This window comes from Pipistrellus kuhlii, unplaced genomic scaffold, assembly GCF_014108245.1.
Source record: "Pipistrellus kuhlii isolate mPipKuh1 unplaced genomic scaffold, mPipKuh1.p scaffold_m20_p_15, whole genome shotgun sequence".
Lineage (NCBI taxonomy): Eukaryota > Metazoa > Chordata > Mammalia > Chiroptera > Vespertilionidae > Pipistrellus > Pipistrellus kuhlii.
Genome location: NW_023425460.1, coordinates 31,340,658 through 31,361,233, shown reverse-complemented (window position 1 = coordinate 31,361,233; position 20,576 = coordinate 31,340,658). Strand labels below are relative to the sequence as shown.

General features: G+C 40.6%; 1 protein-coding gene across 1 annotated transcript; it reads left to right on the top strand.

Moving 5' to 3' along the window:
- The first annotated feature begins 2,969 nt into the window (after window positions 1-2,969).
- On the top strand, window positions 2,970-17,133 carry LOC118719385 (cytochrome P450 2C23). Its single transcript, XM_036438805.2, has 9 exons — window positions 2,970-3,175; window positions 5,211-5,373; window positions 7,882-8,031; window positions 8,948-9,108; window positions 9,809-9,985; window positions 11,721-11,862; window positions 12,811-12,998; window positions 14,854-14,995; window positions 16,503-17,133. The coding sequence occupies exons 1-9, from the start codon at window positions 2,999-3,001 to the stop codon at window positions 16,682-16,684; spliced, it is 1,482 nt and encodes a 493-aa protein (XP_036294698.1). The 5' UTR covers window positions 2,970-2,998; the 3' UTR covers window positions 16,685-17,133.
- Window positions 17,134-20,576: the final 3,443 nt, after the last annotated feature.

Genomic DNA, 20,576 nt, shown 5'->3' with positions numbered 1-20,576 from the left:
ACAGAGATCTATGAAAGAAGGCCTACGTGCTGGGAAGGGGCCATGAGACCCTGTCTCAAGGCCTGGCCTGGTGTCAGCACTGACAGCTCCATCTGGGCCACAGTCCACGGCCTCTGTGGAAGCATGCTCAAAAACTCCCGCTCTCCAACAATACCATTTCTGCTCCAAGAGTGAACAGTAATGTCAGCTATGGACTTAGCTGTTGGCTCATGGGTTGTAACAAATAACCACTCTGGTGCAGGATTTTTAAAAATATATATATTTTATTGATTTTTTACATAGAGGAAGAGAGAGAGATAGTGTGTTAGAAACATTGATGAGAGAGAGTCATCCATCAGCTGCTTCACACACACACCACTGGGAATGTGCCCGCAACCAAGGCACATGCCCTTGACCGGAATCGAACCTGGGAACTTTCAGTCCGCAGGCCAACACTCTATCCACTGAGCCAAACTGGTTTCGGCTGGTGCAGGATTTTGATGGTGGGGGTTGGGATATATGAGAACTCTTACCTTCCGCTCAGTTTTGCTGTGAATCTAAAACTATTCTAAAAAAATATAAAGTGTTAATAAAAGAAACAGTTTATTTTTTAAAAAGTCCTTTCAAGATTTTTAAGCAAGGGATGATATGTCTATGTTGTTTTAAATTTGTCCTTTCCCAACATGTTTCCAACATCTCACTGTATTTCTTCACCTGCTTTCAACATCCAAAGCAACATTAAAATCCTAACTGTTTAAGCATTTCCAAGTCAATATTTACCTCACTGTGAAATGTCTGCAAATGAATACCTGAAAACAACTTAGCAATCGTATCAGTGGACAGGTTCCACAGAAGGTGCTTGAAGGAATACAGAAACATATCAGAGGCCCTTAAACTAATCACCTTTGCCTGAATTCTCCCCTGTTTAAATGCATCAGAGGCTGTGCTCCATACCAGCTCACAAGCCCCCAAGCTAATGGATCCACTAGTGCAGGCTAATAAGCAATTTTGTTTAACAGAAATAGTCTGTTACTGCCGAGACCGGTTTGGCTCAATGGATAGAGCGTTGGCTTGGGGACTGAGGGGACCCAGGTTCGATTCTGGTCAAGGGCATGTACCTTGGCTGCGGGCATATCCCCAGTAGGGGGTGTGCAAGAGGCAGCTGATCGATGACTCTCTCTCATCGATGTTTCTTGCTCTCTGTCTCTTTCCCTTCCTCTCTGTACAAAATCAATAAAATATATTTAAAAAAAGAAAAAGAAAAAAAGAAATAGTCTGTTATGAGAAATACAGAGATGGCTCTGAAATAAGTGAAACACAATAAAGTTCAAAAAACCATTTAATGAATTTTTGTGCTTAATATATATTTAATGTTCATAATAATAAGTAATAGAAAACCACAGTAGACTTCTTAGAATTTAGAAAAAGATTTATTATAGTAAAAATTCCCCATAAAATAGTGTATAAACATTATTGTTAATAGTAAGACTTACCTCAAAGGATAAATCAATAAGAAGATTAATTATCTTAAATGTCAATACAAATGAGAGAACATTTTTCAAAAACCATCTTAGTGAATGTTTTATTTATTGTGATAAAATATACATGAAATTTACAATTTTAACAGTTTTAAGATGTACATTTCAGTGGTATTAAGAGCATTCACAATTTTTAAAATATATTTTTATTGATTTCAGAGAGGAAGGAAGACGGAGAGAGAGAGAGAAACATCAATGATGAGAGAGAATAATTGATTGGCTGCCTCCTGCATGCCACCTACTGGGAATCAAGCCTGCAATCTAGGCATGTGCTCTTGGCCAGAATCGAAACTAGGACCCCTCAATCCGTAGGCTGATGCTCTATCCATTGATCCAAACCAGCTGGGGCCATTCCCAATTTTTTATGAGAGCATCATTGATCAGCTACCTCCTGTGTGCCTCCTACTGGGGATTGAGGCTACAACCCAGGTATGTGAACTGGTTCATAGGTCAACGCTCAACTATTGAGACACACTGGCCAGGCTCCAGAACTTTTTGAATCATTCCAAACAAACTCTGTACCCATTAAACACTGACACCCCATTTCTTCCTCTCTCAGGCCCTAGCAACTTCTAGTCTACTTTCCATGTCCATGAATTTAATTTCTCTAAGTACCTCATATAAGTGTAATCATAAAATATTTGTACTTTGTGTCTGACTTATTTCACTTAGTATCATGTCTTCATGCTGTAGGAAATATTAGAATTTCATCCCATTTTTTTTAAATATATTTTTTATTGATTTCAGAGAGGAAGGGAGAAGGCGAGAGAGAGAGAGAAACATCAGTGATGAGAGAGAATCATTGATCGGCTGTCTCCTACACACCCGCTACTGGGGATTGAGCCCATAACCCAGGTATGTACCCCTGACTGGAATTGAACCTGGGACCCTTCAATCCACAGGCTGATGCTCTATCCACTGAGCCAAACAGTCTATGGGTCTTCATCCCTTTATAAAAGTGACTAATATTTTATTGTATATATATATATATATATATATATATATATACTACCTTTTTATCCATTCATCTGTTGATGGACGTAGTAGACTCTTAACTGGTGAGAAACATGATAAAAAATGATGTTTGAGGAAGACGACTCTGACAGCTCTGTTTTTCCAAATCAGATTTCAGGATATATGATCTATTTCCCACCCAAATTTATCAATTTAATTATTTGAACAGTTTAAGAACGTTATAAAAAATAAATACAACTTTATAGTTAATAAATCACTCGTGCTGTAAGAAGAAAAGTACATGCAATGAAGATGCTTAGAAAATCCAAAGTCGCAGATTTTGTTAATGAGAGGGAGAGGCCATGAGTCTTTCTTGATCTTAAGCTTCAGCAAATCAATTTCCAGGGTTTTTCTGTTTGTTTGTTTGATTGGTGTTTTGTTTTTTTTTTCCAAATCCAAGAACTGCCAAGTCACACCCCAAGTCACTAGACTTCGCACTCAAACAGTACTTCATTCGAGGAGCTGAGATGGGGCTGCTGGGAATCACTACTCCTGTTTTTATTATTTTTGTTATTTGCCTGGTTTTCCTTTGGGTGTGGAAAGGTCGCAAACCGGGACGGCTACCACCGGGCCCAACTCCCCTTCCCATCATTGGGAATCTGATGCAGCTAAACCTGAAGGACGTCCCTGCGTCTCTCTGCGAGGTAAGGGGGGTTCATTCCAAGGCTGGCCATTGTCAGGCCGGGGGGTCACCTTCATCTTCCGGCTCTGTCCCTGAGGCCATGGCAGGCTGGCTCTCCTACCTCAGTCTTTCTTAGTTTGCCTCCCCACCGAGGTACTTCGGGGTGTCCACTTCGTATTACAGACATGCATCCTCTTCCTTTCTGGACTGGACACTTCCAACCAGGGAGTGAGGTATGTTGACCAGAAATGTAGGTTGGATTTTTAGTGTGTGAGAAAATTCTGCAATCAGAACTTACTTTAATTGAAAGGCTTCCAATCCCTTCAACATATAACACCAAAAGCCCAGCAAATGTAAAAATGTGTCAAATGTCCTATATGATTATTATTGTTGCATCTATTTTATACTAAATGACCTATCGGAGGTGTGATCCTCACTTCCCTCCCTAACATCTCGCTCTGATACAGCCCAGCTCTGCTACCCTGACAAACATTCATTCCTTGGCAAATATGAGAAAATATTTTTTAAAATACATTTTATTTATTTTTATTTTTTTTACAGAGGGGAAGAGGGATAGAAGTTAGAAATATCGATGAGAGAGAATCATTTATCAGCTGCCTCTTGCACACCCCCTGTTGGGGATGTGCCCACAACCAAGGTACATGCCCTTGACTGGAATCGAACCTGGGACCTTTCAGTCCGCAGGCCAACACTCTATCCGGTATCGGATGAGAAAAGATTTTATCAACAGCAGTTCATCGTGCAAAAATATATTCTCCAGAACAGCCTAAATGTCTATCAATGGATAAATAAAGAAAATGTGGAATATCTGTCATCTATCTATCATCTATCACCTATTCTGTCTCACACACATGGAATATTACGTAGCCTTAAAAGAAGGAAATTCTGCTATTTACAACAACATGGATGAGTCTAGAAGACATTATCCTAAGTAATATATAAGACACAGAAAAACAAATACAGCATGATCTCATGCATGGGATCTAAAATAGTCAAACTTAGGGCCAAAACCGGTTTGGCTCAGTGGATAGAGCATCGGCCTGTGGACTGAAAGGTCCCAGGTTCAGTTCCAATCAAGAGCATGTACCTTGGTTGCTGGCACATCCCTGGTAGGGGGTGTGCAGGAGGCAGCTGGTCAATGTTTTTCTCTCATCAATGTTTCTAGCTCTTTATCCCTCTCCCTTCCTCTCTGTAAAAAATCAATAAAATGTATTTTTTAAAAATTAAGTAGTCAAACTTAGGGAAGTAGAGAGCAGAATGGTGTTTGAAAACCATACTCCAATTGTTGGCTGAGTTTTTATTTTATTTTATTGTTTATTACAAATAGTATTACACATGTCTCCTCCCGGCCTCCCCAACCCCCGGCACATTCTCCTCCCCCCCTGGTGTCTGTGTCTTTTGGTTATGTTTATATGCATACATAAAAGTCCTTGGGTTGACCTCTTACTCCCCCACCCTCACCCGCCAACCCTCCCCGGCCTTCCCACTGAAATTTGATACTCTTTTTTTCTTCTTGGAACAATGCTATCGTAACTACACAGGTTTCTTCCTTTTTCTTACCTGCTTAGTGAGCTCTCCACAAGTTCATGTCCTGGCTGCTTCCTTCTCATCATTAGTTGAACCTTAAATCTTACCTCCTCATAGATTCCTAACCTCTCTGTTTTATTAAGTTTTCCCATTATCATCCAACATAGTACACTCTATCACTTTCATAGAATTGTGCTCAATTTGTATTGCAAATATCGTTTGACAGTTTGCTGCCTGTCACTTTCGCTAGACTCAAAATTCAATGGGGGCTCCTGGTCTGTACACAGGGTCAGACACAGGACAGGTGCTTAGTAAATATTTGCTTAATGGTTGCATATTACAAATGAAGGGAAGGGTGAATCCATGACTATACCCTGGGTTAAATTTCTAAAATGCAATGGATGGGGCAAAGTCTAAGCTACATATAAATTATTACTTAATTTCTACCCAAGACTCCAGTGGAGAGATTTTGCAATCGTGTTTACACAACTGCTTGAATCTTTCTCCAGTTAGCCAAAGAGTACGGCCCTGTTTACACGTTGTACCTTGGACCCTCGCCCACTGTGGTCTTACATGGATATGAGGCGGTGAAGGAAGCTCTGGTCGATCAGGGTGATGAATTCCTTGGCAGAGGACCTATTCCAATTATCTCAGATTTCCAAAAAGGACATGGTAAGTTTCAAATCAAACTGTGGGTTCATTTTCTTTAGCAAAAAAATGACTAACAATAAGTGTCTGAACTACACCATGCAACTGATTAGACACTACAGTACTGCAAGGTAATTTTGAGCTCGTACAAACTCCATAGGTTAAGGGTGTTATCCCCCAAAACACTAAGCTCATTTAGATGCTAGACATAAGTTCAGGGGTTCCCAGGTCATCCATACTTCTGACCAACTGGTGAAAAACTCAGGGATACCCATGACCTCCTCCGGTTTGGAAATTGGTAAAATAATTCACAGAACTTGGGAAGGTGCTAACTTGTTTTATCATATGAAGGACACAAATGAAGAGACACAGAGGGCAAGGTTTGAGAGGGTCCCAAAGGCAGAGCTTCTGTTTCTGTGTCCTCTCCCTAGAAATCAGAATATTACCCATTGACGTGTTCACCAACCAGGAAGCTCACCCTGAGCTTTGGTGTCCAGAGTTATTATGTGACTATGACGGATTGATTCACTGATTACATGAGGGAACTCAACCTCTAGTTCTACTCCCTGAAAGATGAGAGATCAGTTGCTATCCTTTGGTTGAATAATACCCCAACCTTCTAAATCCTTAGTTGGTCTTTCTGGCATAGCCAGCTCCATCTTTGTTTTTATTTTCATTAATCAATACTTGACATATGTAATATATATACCTCAAAACCACTTAAAATTATAAAATTGCAATTCCCAGAGAAATGTAAACTTAATTCCATTAAGGAACAAAATTCAACTGAGTAAAGTTGAAGCTCTAATTGGCTTTAGAAAACTATTCATGCTTTGTTTTGTTTCTTTTTCTTTTTTTCTTTTTTTTAAATATATTTTATTGATTTTTTACAGAGAGGAAGGGGGAGAGATAGAGAGCTAGAAATGTTGATAAGAGAGAAACATCGACCACCCGCCTCTTGCACACCCCCTACTGGGGATGTGCCCGCAACCAATGTACATGCCCCTGACCGGAATCAAACCCGGGACCCCTCAGTCCGCAGACCGACGCTCTACCACTGAGCCAAAACGGTTTCGGCAGGAAGCTATTCATGTTTTGGACAACATCCCGTATATCATCGAGGAGGACCTCTGAGAGGCTGTACAAAATGGACGGTGCTAATAGATGGGCATGGGAGTTAATAGCAAAGGAAAGAAATAACTCGTTTTAGGCCAGCTCGCCTATTTTTTTGTAGAAAGGGAACGACAGGAGTTTTATGCAGATCAGCTTGCTGGAATAGATCAGGAAATTCTGGGCTGATTGGTTTAAAATTTCTCTCCTGAGAAAGACTGAAACTGCAATCAGGCTATTAAGTTTTGGTTTAGTGACTGGCTTAGCAAAAGTGACTCCATTTCGGCCTGTATTTCTTTTATATTTTTTTAAACATATATTTTATTGATTTTTTACAGAGAGGAAGGGAGAAGGATAGAGAGCCAGAAACATCGATGAGAGAGAAACATAGACCAGCTGCCTCCTGCACACCCCCTACTGGGGATGTGCCCGCAAGCAAGGTACATGCCCCTGACCAGAATCGAACCTGGGACCTTTCAGTCCACAGACGGGCGCTCTATACACTGAGCCAAACCGGCTTCAGTGTATTTCTTTTATTAACAATTCCCCCCTTTGATCAAACTTCAGTCTGAGAGATACAGTCAAATTGTCAGTCATTAAGTGCCACTCTCCACTCCTGCTCCGTGGCTATGGGAGCTTTTATTGATCCTCTGTGTGATATTCACAGGTCATGATGTTTTTGTTTAACCCATGTGATACTCATAGGTCACATCTTCGGATTCATAATCCTTAAGTAGGTGTTGGTGTGTGTTTTGATGTTCTAGTCTTAGATCATTTGTTTAGGTCAGTTAGCAGCTGCAAACATGCATTGACTTTTGAGAGGATACAACACGCCGATGAAATTGATGGCATGTTAGGAGAAATATGAACTTTAGACTAAGTAACAGGTTTTGAGCAGAGGGAGAAATTAAAAGGCATTGGTATTGGGACATACTGGATTCCTTTGCTTCTTTCTTCTTATTTGGATGAGGCTAACTTTCACTGTAGTAAATTCACAGAAGAATAGGATCTTAAATCCCATATTGCTTTGCTTCGCTTATCCTCTCATAGAGAAAATCACAGCTAGAACTAAACCATAAGTTGGAGGAATATGAAGTATAAAAACAGACACTCAGGAAAGGAGTTTGTGAGAACACATGCCACTTTTGACCATTTTTAAGGAAACCAGACAGGGCTCTTCCACATTTGGAAATGTTTTCCACTGGCCAATGATTCCCCTGCCCCTTTCCATCATCTCTGCCCCCTGTTGACCAGAGCATGGGTTTTCTTTTCTGTGTGACAAATAATTCACCCAAACCCTGAATAGGTTGTGCTTTGCAATTGCCATTTGCTGAAACTCTGCTAAGGGGCACTGGAAAGAGTTCAGCTTTAAGGAAAATCCCACTCTGTGACACCAACGTTCCTCCTCCTTGCTTTTCCTAGGAATCCTTTTCAGCAATGGAGAGACGTGGAAGCAGATGCGACGCTTTTCCCTCATGACCCTGAGGAACTTCGGGATGGGGAAGAGGGACACTGAGGAGAGGGTCCAGGAGGAAGCTCAGTGCCTGGTGGAGGAGCTCAGAAAAACAGGGGGTGAATTCCACTGATCAACCCTTTGGGGGCAAAAGGATTTCCTGTACACACCGCCCCCAGGCATAGTTTCTCCTTTGGGAATCACTTTGTGGTCCACAACCTGCTCTATTTAATAGGGAGCTGGCAAGGGAAAAGGGGTGGGAAGAAGGTGATACAGACCTTTTAGTTAGGACTCTCACGACCTTTAATTTGGACTCATTTCCCAACTTCAGCACTTACTGGATATGTAAATTTGGACAAGTTTCTTAACTTTTCTAAGATATACTTCCACACCTGAAAAATGGAGCTAAAAAAGGTAAAATCTCCAAATGAGAGTTTAATGTAGTTTGTAAGACAATTACACAGTATCGAGCATGTAAATGCTCTATAATATCATTTATGCTCTTAGGACTATTAAAGTACTGTATTCATCTACCTAATAAAAGAGCAACACACTAATTGACCATACCTTTGTGACACCCACCAGCCAATCAGGTGTGAGTATGCAAATTAACACAGCAAAGATGTCAGGTTAATTTGCATACACTGGCACTGAGCAGCTGGGGGCGGGATTCTTGCATTGTTGCCATGGTGACAACACAGGCCTTCTGCACCACCCCAGCCACTCTGGGCCTCTGGGCAGCATGGGAAGGCGGAAAGGCAGCTCCAGCCACGAGTGAAGGCAGTGCCAGCAGCCAGGGAAAGGAAGGCCCATTTTTGCACAAATCTTCATGCATTGGACCTCTAGTATAATAATATAATTGGTAGTATTAGTAGCATAGTGTAATACTATCTAGTATCAGCATTATTTGAAGGTGTTTATATACTAATTTGGGGAGGTTTAGAGGAAATACATCCTGTGTATAAATCTGAGCAGGAAGAGGTGCTGTTCTTGATGAAAATCCTAATGTTAAGAGTTGTTCATTTCTCATGTCAGCTCAGCCCTTTGACCCTACTTCCATCCTGTCACTTGCTGTCTGCAATGTAATCTGCTCCACCCTCTTCAATGAGCGTTTCCAGTATGACGATGAGGAGTTACTTTACCTGATGAGTTTGTTAAATGAAAATTCTAAGAAATTAAGCTCTCTATGGATCCAGGTAAGGCTGAGGCTGCATCGGTACTTGTGGTTGCTCTCATTGGTCCAGGCTATGAGCTCACCTATTCCAGGAACAAGTGTTGATGCCAGCATTCATTGTCACCTTCCCTCCACATATGTCCAGTGAATGAGTGCAATGGCAGTTATCCCCGCACCACTGGAAAGTTGCCCTCTGCCTGCCTCTATGGCTTTCCTCACACAAGGGGGCAGATTAACCATCCTCAGTTGCCAGTGTTTCTTTTCAGGGCCTTGTGCCCATTTTCTCCTGTATGACTCAGGGGTTGGCCGAAGCTGGGATGAGCAAGGAGATGGGCAGGGCCCACTCTCCTGTATGTAGTGATTGTCCTCCCTTCTCTTCCGCTTGGAAGTTGGAGGAAGGGATTCTGTCTGGCCAGACCACAGATAGATCAGTGTTAGGCAGTCCATTCAGGAGCTCTGGTTCCTCTAAACCACATGTGTCAAACACAAGGCCCGCGGGCCAAATCCGTCCCGCCAGGCCTTGCAATGTGGCCCGCACCACGCTGTCATCACTGCACTCCGCTGTGTTTCCATCACAATGACAGTTTATGACTGTTCAGTAAACCATTCGGCCCGCAATTTAGGCTGGATTTTAGATTTTGGCCCCTTCTCTGATTGAGTTCGACACCCCTACTCTAAACAAATTGAATTTCCAATGTATTTCCCCCTCCTCCCATTTTCAGATGTACAATCTGTGGCCAAATCTTATAAAGCATCTCCCTGGAAACCACAGATCATTTTCCAAAAGGATGACAAATGTTAAAAATTTCATTCTGGGAAAAGTGAAGGAGCATCAGAAATCCCTGGATCAGAATAACCCTCGAGACTACATCGATTGTTTCCTCAGCAAGATGGAGCAGGTACTGTATGCAGCGTCTCTCTCAACACCGTATCTTACCTTCCCATGGGAGTGCATGAGAGCATAGTCACACCATGGAGGTCATTCTTGATTTTTATGGCAGTGGGGCACAGTATTATCAGTAATAACAGAACTTCCTCTCCATGTCTATTTTCCTGTAAGATAGCTATCGATAGAAGTTTTTTTGAAGTGTTTCTGCTTTCCTATAAGTTTTGTTTCATTCTGTTTTAAATTAAGTTAATATTAAATCTCTATAATCTTATTGCATAATAGATTTGGCTTATGCTAAGAATTAAATAAAATAGTGGAGTTCATCCTAGTTAATGAAATTATAGTTAGAACATAAATAAAATATATGTTAACATTTCCATTTTCTCCCTAACTCTCTTTATCAGTAAAGACTTTAAAAAACTAATGGAACTGTCCTGGCTGGTATTGCTCAGTTGATTGAACATTGTCGCATGCACTGAAGGGTTGTTGGTTGGATTCCTGACCAGGGTGCATGCCCAGGTTTCTGGCTCCATCCCTGGTCAGGCTCAATGTTTTGCTCTCACATCAATGTTTCACTCTCTCTCCCACCTCCTCTCTCTCTAAAAATCATTAAAAATGTTTAAAACAACAATAACAACAAAAATGAACTGAACTTTCTCTTGTGAGGGACTTTCACCTACTCAATATTCTCGATTCCAGATAAACACAGCAGGACTATAGGTAGGAAACAACAATGTGCCTAAAATTTTAGAATTCCACATGCAGATATAACTCCATTTTGAAATGAATAGAAGGGACGTAGTATAAAGAAACTGAGGGAAGAAAAACTTGATTTAGACTTTTAAAAATAAAGCGAATTTAAAAACAAGTACTCCAGTACTTTTCTCAAATTTAAAAACCAAATGGTAGTAAAAGCCCACCAAAAATAATCAGCAATGAAAATAATTTAAATATAAAGGAATACCGAAATTTTATTAACTAGTGTAATAGCATTAAATATTCAAATGTTCAGTGCCCGTTTTTATGCCAGGTGTGCGGGATACATCTACAAAGACTTAATCCCTATTATTTTTACTATAATCATTTTAAAATAGGAAGCTCACTCACTATTTTTAAGTTCTGGATCAATTTATTGTCTAAACACTTTGTAGACCCCACGTAAAAAATTATGAGTAAAAAATGTCCTACAAGTACAGTCTTCCTATTAGAAATGCCTTTATAATGATGAAAGTTATATGGGAGAAGGTGGGGCTGAGAGCATCTAAGTTAGTGTAAGTGAAGGAAACAGACCAGTTATAAATCAGTGCTTTCTCTACATTGTGTTTGCATAGATTGTATCATCTGGTCTTTTTCATTAAATATAATAAAAGAAGATCTCGTTCACTGAGTATTTGTATATATGAGGCATAGTTCCAAGAGCTTCCACCCATTAACTAACTCTTTTCATCTTTCTAATAAGCCTATGGAGCGTGTTCTATTTTTTTTTTTTTTTTATCTTCATTTCACAGATGATGAAACTGAGTAGAGAGTAAAGTAACTTGCCTAAGGCGCACATCTATTCGTTGACTAAGCTGGGATTGAACCTTGGAGTTTTGATCCACAACTGACTTTTTTGTTTTCTTCTATCCACTACATGACAGTGCACAAAACGAAGCCTATTGCTAGTAAAGGGGTGTGATTGTGAAGCTCTGATAAGCCATTGCCTTCTTTTTAACTCCTATAGCCATTAACTCTACCTTCTACAGGAGAAACACAACCCCATGTCTGAATTTGACTTGGAGAACTTGGCCGTCTGTGGATCCAACTTGTTTGTGGCAGGAACAGAGACCACCAGTTCCACCCTGAGATTCGGGCTCCTGCTCCTCATGAAACATCCAGAGGTGGAAGGTACAGCCAGCATGTTGGGGATCAGGGCAGTAGCGGGGGTGGGAGGATATTGCTGACAGCGACTGCTTCGCTTTCTCTGGGCTGCCTTTTAGAGCACCCTGCAAATGGCCATGTATGTGGTTTTGCTTTGTAGATTAGAACTCTATCTAATAATGCTGATAAGGAAGAAGCACCTTTAAGAACTGAAAGGCTGTTGTTCAAATTGGAAGCAGAGGAACTTCTGAATCCTGAGCCTTGTATCTGAGGTGCAATGCCAAAGAGTGAGCACTGTTTCGATGAGGGACCAAGGCTGGATGCTCATCCTAGGCCTGCCGATACCGGGCTATGTGACCTCAAATGAGTCATTTAATCTTTCAGGCCCCTATTTTCCCAACTTGAAAATGGACCCTATTTCCCAAAGGGGATTTTTTAGCTGTGATATAACAGCATTCAAAAATGAAATTTTGGTAGATTCCTTTTCTTAAGCGCATTTCAGAGCACAGGCCTTATAAGCTAGTGTTTACACTGCTCAACAAAATGGTATTTACCACCCCCCAAAAAAACTTGAAGGAGACTGGGTGAAGGTGACAAAGGAGAAGCTCCCACTAGAGTAAGGATCAAACATTTCCCCCGATAGCTGCTTTGCCAGGAATCATGGGCTAAGCCATAATCCCTGCTACAAAGGTCCTTGCCTCACCAGTACATGAGAACAAACCAATGAAGCCAGGAGGCTGAGGACATGGTGAATCCAGCCTTTGTGCTTCCTTCAGCAAGTCTCTGGCATTTACAGCAAAACAGAAAAGAGAAATTCAGCCAGGAGCAGAGCAAGGGGCTGTTTAACAACAAGTCTTTGACCTTGGGAACCTTTCCTAGGCCATGTTCTGCTGCACATGGCAAGCATTTCAGGTAATTTCCAGGTGCCCAGGGAACACATCTCTTGAGTGGCATCCGTGATTCATGTCTCTGCAGCCAAAGTTCATGAAGAAATTGACAGTGTGATTGGACACAACCAGAGGCCCTCCTTGAAGGACAAGATGAAGATGCCTTACACAGAGGCTGTGTTGAATGAGATTCAAAGATACGTCTCCCTCCTTCCTTCTAATTTACCACATGCTGTGACTAAGGACACGAAATTCAGACAATATGTCATCCCCAAGGTTAGATGTGTCTGGGAAAACGGACTGGGATAGAAGGGGTGGTACAGTCCCTCAGTGGGACCTGTGAGAGCTCTCAGTTCTATTGCAGGAAGAGAGGCAGTCGTGTGTAATGGAAAGCACACAAGGTCTTGGTTTGAAACCTGTCACTGCCACACAGTGCACCCTCAGGTCATTCAGCAGCTCTGTAGCCCTGTCTCTGCCTTCCTAGGATAGGGGAGGCTGACCTGGGGATTCTAAGGACCCCTCCTGCTCTCATATAGAATGTATTATGGGTGCAGTGATTTCCATTAATGAGAATCTTCTGGGGACTGGAACCTATTTTTTCAGGATAGATAATAAAAAGGGGGAAGTGGAAAATGTGTCTGTAGCTCTAAGGTAATTAAGCCAGGGTCAATCTTCTTTCACCCAAATGTTCTCCTCCCAGAACTTTATGTATAGGACATTTGAGATATTGCTGCTCTTGATGGTTAACATTTGTAGAACACCTAGCACTTACCAAAACTTACATGCTCACGAGGGATGTAGTCAGTCTCCTGTAGTGATTAGGGGCTTAGGTTTTACATTTAAATAGTTCCAGAGCATATAAGAGGGGGGAAAGGTGCCAACCTGATCAAAATATTGCAAAATCAGAATAAAAATACTACAAAACAGCCACCAATCTTACTTTTTAAAAAATATATATTTTATTGATTTTTTTACAGAGAGGAAGGGAGGGGGATAGAGAGTTAGAAATATTGATGAGAGAGAAACATCTATCAGCGGCCTTCTGCACACCTCCTACTGGGGATGTGCCTGCAACCAAGGTACATGCTCTTGACCGGAATCGAACCTGGGACCTTTCAGTCTGCAGGCCGAAGCTCTATCCACTGAGCCAAAACGGTTTCGGCCACCAATCTTACTTAAAAGTATCAATGCAAAAGTTTAGCATCATATTACAAACCCCACATCACCAACAAATTGAGATCCTTAAGAACACAGGAATGGTCTAACACCAGGAAATCTAGTTTAATAAAATTCACCATATAAATAAAATTTAGGAGAAAAATCATATAATAATCTAATTTGTACAGAAAATGCTTTTGCTAATATTCAATAGCCATTTTAATTAAAAATTATTTTCAAATTATAATTGACATTTAATGTTATATTAGTTTCAGTCATTAGTATAGTGGTTAGACATTTATATAACTTAGAGAGTGGTCCCTCTGATAAGTCTAGTACCCACTGGGACTATACATAGTTATTACAATTTTATTGACTATCTTCCCTATGCTATATTTACATCTCTGTGACTATTTTATAACTGCATATTTTACTTCATTTTTGTTTTTTAACCCTTAATAAAGTAGAAATAGATGAACATCTCGTTAGCCAAAAAAAAAGCCCCATTTCCCAATCATGCTTATTGATGAAAGATGAAAAGCATTCCTAAGTAGAAATAAAGCAAGGCTATTTACCATTATTAATATTATGCAAGCAGAATTAGAAAAAATAATGAGATAAAACATTTAAAAGAAAGAAGCCACTTTGTAAATGACTTTTCGGATTTGAGGCAGCAATTCCAGTACATGTCATGTCTAGACAATGTGGGTGGCAAACCCCCATTTACCAACAATAACTGGTTACCTCACATTGATCACAACATCACTCTTCCCAAAGAGAATTATCTTATTACCCAATAAGTATTGTATGATAATAGCATGTATAAAATAGCCATAACTCAAGTCAGTCACTCACCAGGCAAGCGTAAGCGTGCTCAGTCCTATTCAATCCACTAATGAAGAGTGTTATTGTCTTTAATGAATCAAGGATGGGTGCGATAAAGTACAACTCCTCTCTCTTTTCTTGGTTCCAGGGCACCACGGTTTTTCCATTGTTGTCTTCCGTCTTGTATGACTGCAAGGAGTTCCCCAACCCAGAGAAGTTTGACCCAGGCCACTTTCTGGATAAAAATGGCAGGCTCAGGAAGACAGATTACTTCGTACCCTTTTCCCTTGGTAAATACAAATAAACCCACCCAAACCATACACATGTACAATTTGGACAACTTTTTAGCCTCACTGAGAGTTTGGCATAACTAAGTAATCCCTGGATGATAGCAAAGTTGAGCATGTGAAACTGTTACAGTTTCTGATGTAACTGTATGGAGCCACTTTAGTCTGTACACCGGGAGGATTAGCAAAGTCACCCAGGGACTGCTTTGTTGTTGGGTAACTGAGTGTAATGCCAGTTTTCACAGAAACCAAAGTTAGTTGAGCCAATTCCAATGTCACATGTTACCAGATGGCAAAGGGATCTGCTTTTGCAGACTTTTATCTGTTGATTTCCCCTTTGTAATATTGATTTTTCCAAAACAAACGTACAAGTATTTTTTCTTCTTTTAAAATTATTAATGATTATTAACTTCTTTTTTTTAAACAATATATATTTTATTGATTTTTTACAGAGAGGAGGAGAGAAGGATAGAGAGCTAGAAACGTCAATGAGAGAGAAACATCGACCAGCTGCCTCTTGCACACCCCCTACCAGGGATGTGCCAGCAACCAAGGTACATGCCTTTGACCGGAATCGAACCCGGGACCTTTCAGTCCGCAGACCGACGCTCTACCACTGAGCCAAACCGGTTTCGGCAATGATTATTAACTTTCTGATTCTTAGGGCCAGACACCATCAAAGAGACTTGGCGACTTCATATTTTTTCTTCCCCTCTGAAACCTGAGCCCCACATACCCTGGCCTCTTTTCAAGAGCTGGTTGGCTCCCAGTTACTATTTCCCATGAGGTTATAAAGACAATTCGGGATTGGTCAGCACACATTCTTTTTCCTTATCTTATCCAATCATTTGCTAAATATTTAAAAAAATAACAGTTAAGATGTTTTGTTTCTAATTACAGTGATAATAAGTGTTCAACATAAAAGATGGAAAATGCAGAAAAGCAAAAAAAGAGAAGGAAATAAAAGTTATTTGCCATTTCACTCTACAGAGATAACCACTATTGTCTAAGTATTCATAATAGATGTATATTTAAAAATAAAATTTGGTTCATTCTGTACAATCTTTGATAATTTATTTTCACTTAGTTTGTTGTGATAAAAGACAGACTGTGGTGTTAAATAATCTTCCGCGTCAACATACTTAGGTTTCACTGTGTGAAATGCGGAAGGATTTATTTCATTAGCTTGTATAGGTGGATATACAGTTTTCATCTGACTCATCAATATCATAAATAACAGTGCAAGTGACATCCTAATAGATGCATCCTATGGCTACATACCCAGAAGGAGAGCAACCCAATTAAAGAGTGAACATTTCCCGAGAGAGTTTTGTTATATATTGACAAAGAATTGGCTTCCAGCAGTTGATAAAATTCCCTTTTCTGGTCAGTGTTTTCCATGGCTCTTAGAGGCATCTTGTATTTGTCGTCTTGATTGGCATGTTGTATTTGAATGTGAGCTATTGTATTTGAATCTGGAGCGAACTAATGGGATGTTTCCTCCTTCCAGGAAAACGGGCCTGTGTTGGCGAGGGCCTGGCCCGCGTGGAGCTGTTCCTCTTCCTCACCACCATTCTGCAAAACTTTTCCCTGAAGCCCCTGGTGGAGCCCAGCCAACTAGAGACCAAACCCCTTGTAACTGGGCTTCTCAACGTTCCCCGGCCTTTCAAGCTGTGCCTTCTTCCTAGATGAACGCACTTTTTTAACAATATGATTCAAAGTAATTGCTTCTCCTCTTACTCCCCAGCAGTCTTTCTCTTCATTTTAAATTCTGTGTAGGACAGAAATACTACTCACTAAAAACTTGATGGACATTTGTTTAAATCTACAAATCCCTTGACAAAAAGGAGCTGGGTCCTGAAAACTCCAAGGGCACAAACACTGTATTCACACCCTGTACAGTTCTTGGTGAGCCACGCTTCGGCAGAACCAAGACCAGGCCCGCCCAAGGCTTTTGTCGGGGATAGTTAGCAATAGAGAGCCTTTGCTCTTCTTGTGGCTGCGGACATATGCTGATTTTCTGTTGATTTTCAAAACAAGGACATTAATATAATAGCCTCTGTGTGTGATTTCTATTTCCAATTGAAAGCATGTATAGGATTTGTACCACATTCACAAAATAAATCCTTACTTCCACAATATATTTTCTCTGTATGTTTGACTTTATTCCAAGTCTCAAACATTTTTTTTGTGTGTGTGAGTTATGGCTCTCCATAGATAGGATAAGGTAAATAGATGAAATTAAACGATAACCTATCACAAATCTTTCCCTCTTCTATTTGCAACTATGGACGTGCATGGGACTCAAAGAGCCTTCTTTTATTTTTTTAGAAATACTTTTATTTATTTCAGAGAGGAAAGGAGAGGGAGAGATAGAAACATCAACGATGAGAAAGAATCATTGATTGGCTGCCTCCTGCATGCCTTCTACTGGGGATTGAGCCTGCAACCCAGACATGTGCCCTGACTAGCAATCAAACTGTGATCTCTTGGTTCATAGGTTGACGCTTACCCATTGAACCACACTGGCCAGGCCCAAAAAGCCTTCTTGCATAAGAAGTCCATCTATGCATAGCCATTCTATTCGAAAAGAGGTGAGAGGTGGATTTGGGGGTTGAAGAGCAAGAGGAGCTGCAAGGAAAGACTGAGCATTCCCAAAAGAGCCGTGACTCAGAAAATAGCTACAACTACCCCAGCAGTGGCCCAGCTGTGAGCAGCAGCTGCCACAAAAGGTTGGTTCAAAAACCAGCAGGCAGTCCCACCTCCAGGGACCCTGGGAGGGAAAGGAGCTTTAAAAGTAGAGCTGAGCTTCTGGATAAATACCCTAAAGAACTGAAAGCAGGGACTTGACCTGACATTTGCACACACATGTACCTACAAGCATAATTCACAAGAGCCAAAAGGTAGAAATAACCCAAATGTCCATTGACAGGTGAGTGGATAAGCAAACTGTGACTATACATATATGTACAATGGAATATTACTCAGCCTCAACAAGGAAGGATATACAATATATTCTGATACATGCTACAACATGAATGAACCTTGAAAACATTATAAATGGTGAAAGAAGCCAGATATAAAAGACCTCATATCATATGATTCCTTTATATGAAATATCAGAAGAGGGAAATCCACAGAGACAGAAAGTGGATTGGTGGTTGCTTAGGGCTAGGAAGTGACTACAAATGAGCACAGGATTTTCTTGGGGGGTGATGAAAGGACTCTAAAATTAGGCTGCAGAGCCTGCAGACTAAGGGGTCCCAAGTTTGATTCTGGCAATTAGGCGTTCTTAAATTATGGCTTTGTTTTGTTTTCTGAAATTTTTTTTTTATTGTTTGAAGGATTACAAATAGTAGTACTTACTTTGTTTTCCCCTTGACCTTCCCCCAGCTTCCCCTAGCTCGCCCCCTCCCTCCCCCCCAAAAAAAAAATGATGAGTTTTTTTTTGTTATCAAGTCATGAAAATTCTACCATAGTCAGTGCAAATTCAAATTTTAACTTTTAAGGCAGTCATGCCTTTTTTCCGGTCTGTTTCAGGATTTAGTGTGAAAAATCCAGGCTTAGCCGAAACCGTTTTTGGCTCAGTGGTAGAGTGTCAGTTTGCGGACTGAAAGGTCCCAGGTTTGATTCTGGTCAAGGGCATGTACATTGGTTGCGGGTACATCCTCAGTAGGAGGTGTGCAAGAGGCAGCTGGTCAATGTTTCTCTCTCATCGACATTTCTAGCTCTCTATCTCTCTCCCTTCCTCTCTGTAAAATATCAATAAATATATTTATTTTAAAAAGAAAGAAAAGAAAATTCCAGGCTTAGTCACTATTCAATCAATTAATATTTGTCATATCTCTCTAATATATTGACATGTTGGATTCTTTTATACTACTTATTATAATGTTGAATTTCTCTAAATCTAAGATGCCATCTTTTTAAAATGCATTCCAGTTTCAGAGACTGTACCATGTGAAATAAACAGCACCTTAGAATTAATGAAATGTAGTTGCCACCTAGTATGTTAGGACTTATAATCCATCACTTGTCTGCTTAACGGCTGTTCAAAGTCTAAATTGTGTCAGTCCTTTCTTTTCAATGACCGGAGTACTTTGAGCCAGACTCTTCCAGTTAATCTCTGCCAAATACCCTGATACCCAATATGATGTCATATCAGGGCACACATTGCATTCGCTTTTCAAACTCAGAAAGAACCTCTTTACTTTCAGGAATGATGATTATACAGGTATAGGCTATTTACAAATTAAGCAACACTGGTACACAGAATGGATTCAGAGTCCATGTCACTCATGCTTCCCATTGGCTAGAGGGCAGTCTGAACCAATATGTCACTGAACCAGTGATGGCCCTGTTGGAACTAGTGGGGGCATGTGGAGGAACCGGGGTTACTGACATCCCATTTAATCATTTCCTGTCCTGTTCTAAAGTCAACAAAATGTCAATGCAGAGGAGATAGTTCATTATTTGTTACAACTTTTCAACATGTATTTAATACATGTTATATATCAAGTATAGGAGGAACTGGGAGTCCAGAAAGAAATACAATATTGTCTCTGGTCTTAAGGGCCTTATATTTTAATCAAGGAAGATAACACACACACACACACCCCAGAAAGTAGAGGAAATCCCAGAAGGATTTCCCTTCTTGGAAACCCCTGGGAGGCTGCATTTAGAGAAAGCATATTCAAGAATATTTATTCTGGTTGAAGACAGTGGAAATGGAATATTGTGAATTGACTTCCAACTTTTGAAACCAACTGAAAGCAAAATAAAAGGTCAAAAAAGAAAAATGGAACTTCCACCTTCAATAAATAAGGAAGAAGTTATAAATACAAAACTATGAAAAATAGCTGACAAGTGAAGAGAATTTTGACCTTACTATGTGAGAACAGGGAGCCAACACATCCTGCACAGACTCTGGGAAAGAGTTCAATTTAACTAAAAGTAGGTGTCAGATTACTGAGCATGGATTGAAAAAATACCATTTAAAAATGAAATTTGTGGTTGAAAAACATAGGAGCACACCAATCACCACCCCTTACTGAATTTTGTGTTGTGTTATTAGGGCCATTATTTGGGTTTCCAAGAAGGTAATTCCTTCTGGGGTTTCCTCTACTTTTTGAATCCAGCTCACTCTCTCCTGTTGGGTTTCCAATGCTCTCCATGATCAGTCTGCTCCTCCAGTCCAGATAAACACCCCTGGGGCCCCATCCCCCTCATCTATATACAGATTTTTTTACAGAGAGGAAGGGAGAGGGATAGAGAGTTAGAAACATCGATGAGAGAGAATCATCAATCAGCTGCCTTCTGCACACCTCTCTCTGGGGATGTGCCCGCAACCAAGGTACATGCCCTTGACCGGAATCAAACCTGGGACCCTTCAGTCCACAAGCTGATGCTCTATTCACTGAGCCAAACCAGTTAGGTCCCCTCATTGTCTTCACTAAGCGTGCCTCACTTTTCAGGAACAGTTTTGTATACACTGTACAGTGCTATGTATGTAGTAGTCATATTTATTATTTTCTTACTGCCTTGACTAGGATGCTTTCCCCTTCTGTCTATTCCCCTGGACCTC

Excerpts from the sequence above, each read along its gene's own strand:
- LOC118719385 (XM_036438805.2), top strand. The coding sequence starts at position 2,999 with ATGGGGCTGCTGGGAATCACTACTCCTGTTTTTATTATTTTTGTTATT. Across the intron at positions 5,374-7,881 it reads AGATTTCCAAAAAGGACATG|GAATCCTTTTCAGCAATGGA; the intron begins GTAAGTTTCAAA and ends TGCTTTTCCTAG. Across the intron at positions 9,109-9,808 it reads TAAGCTCTCTATGGATCCAG|ATGTACAATCTGTGGCCAAA; the intron begins GTAAGGCTGAGG and ends TCCCATTTTCAG.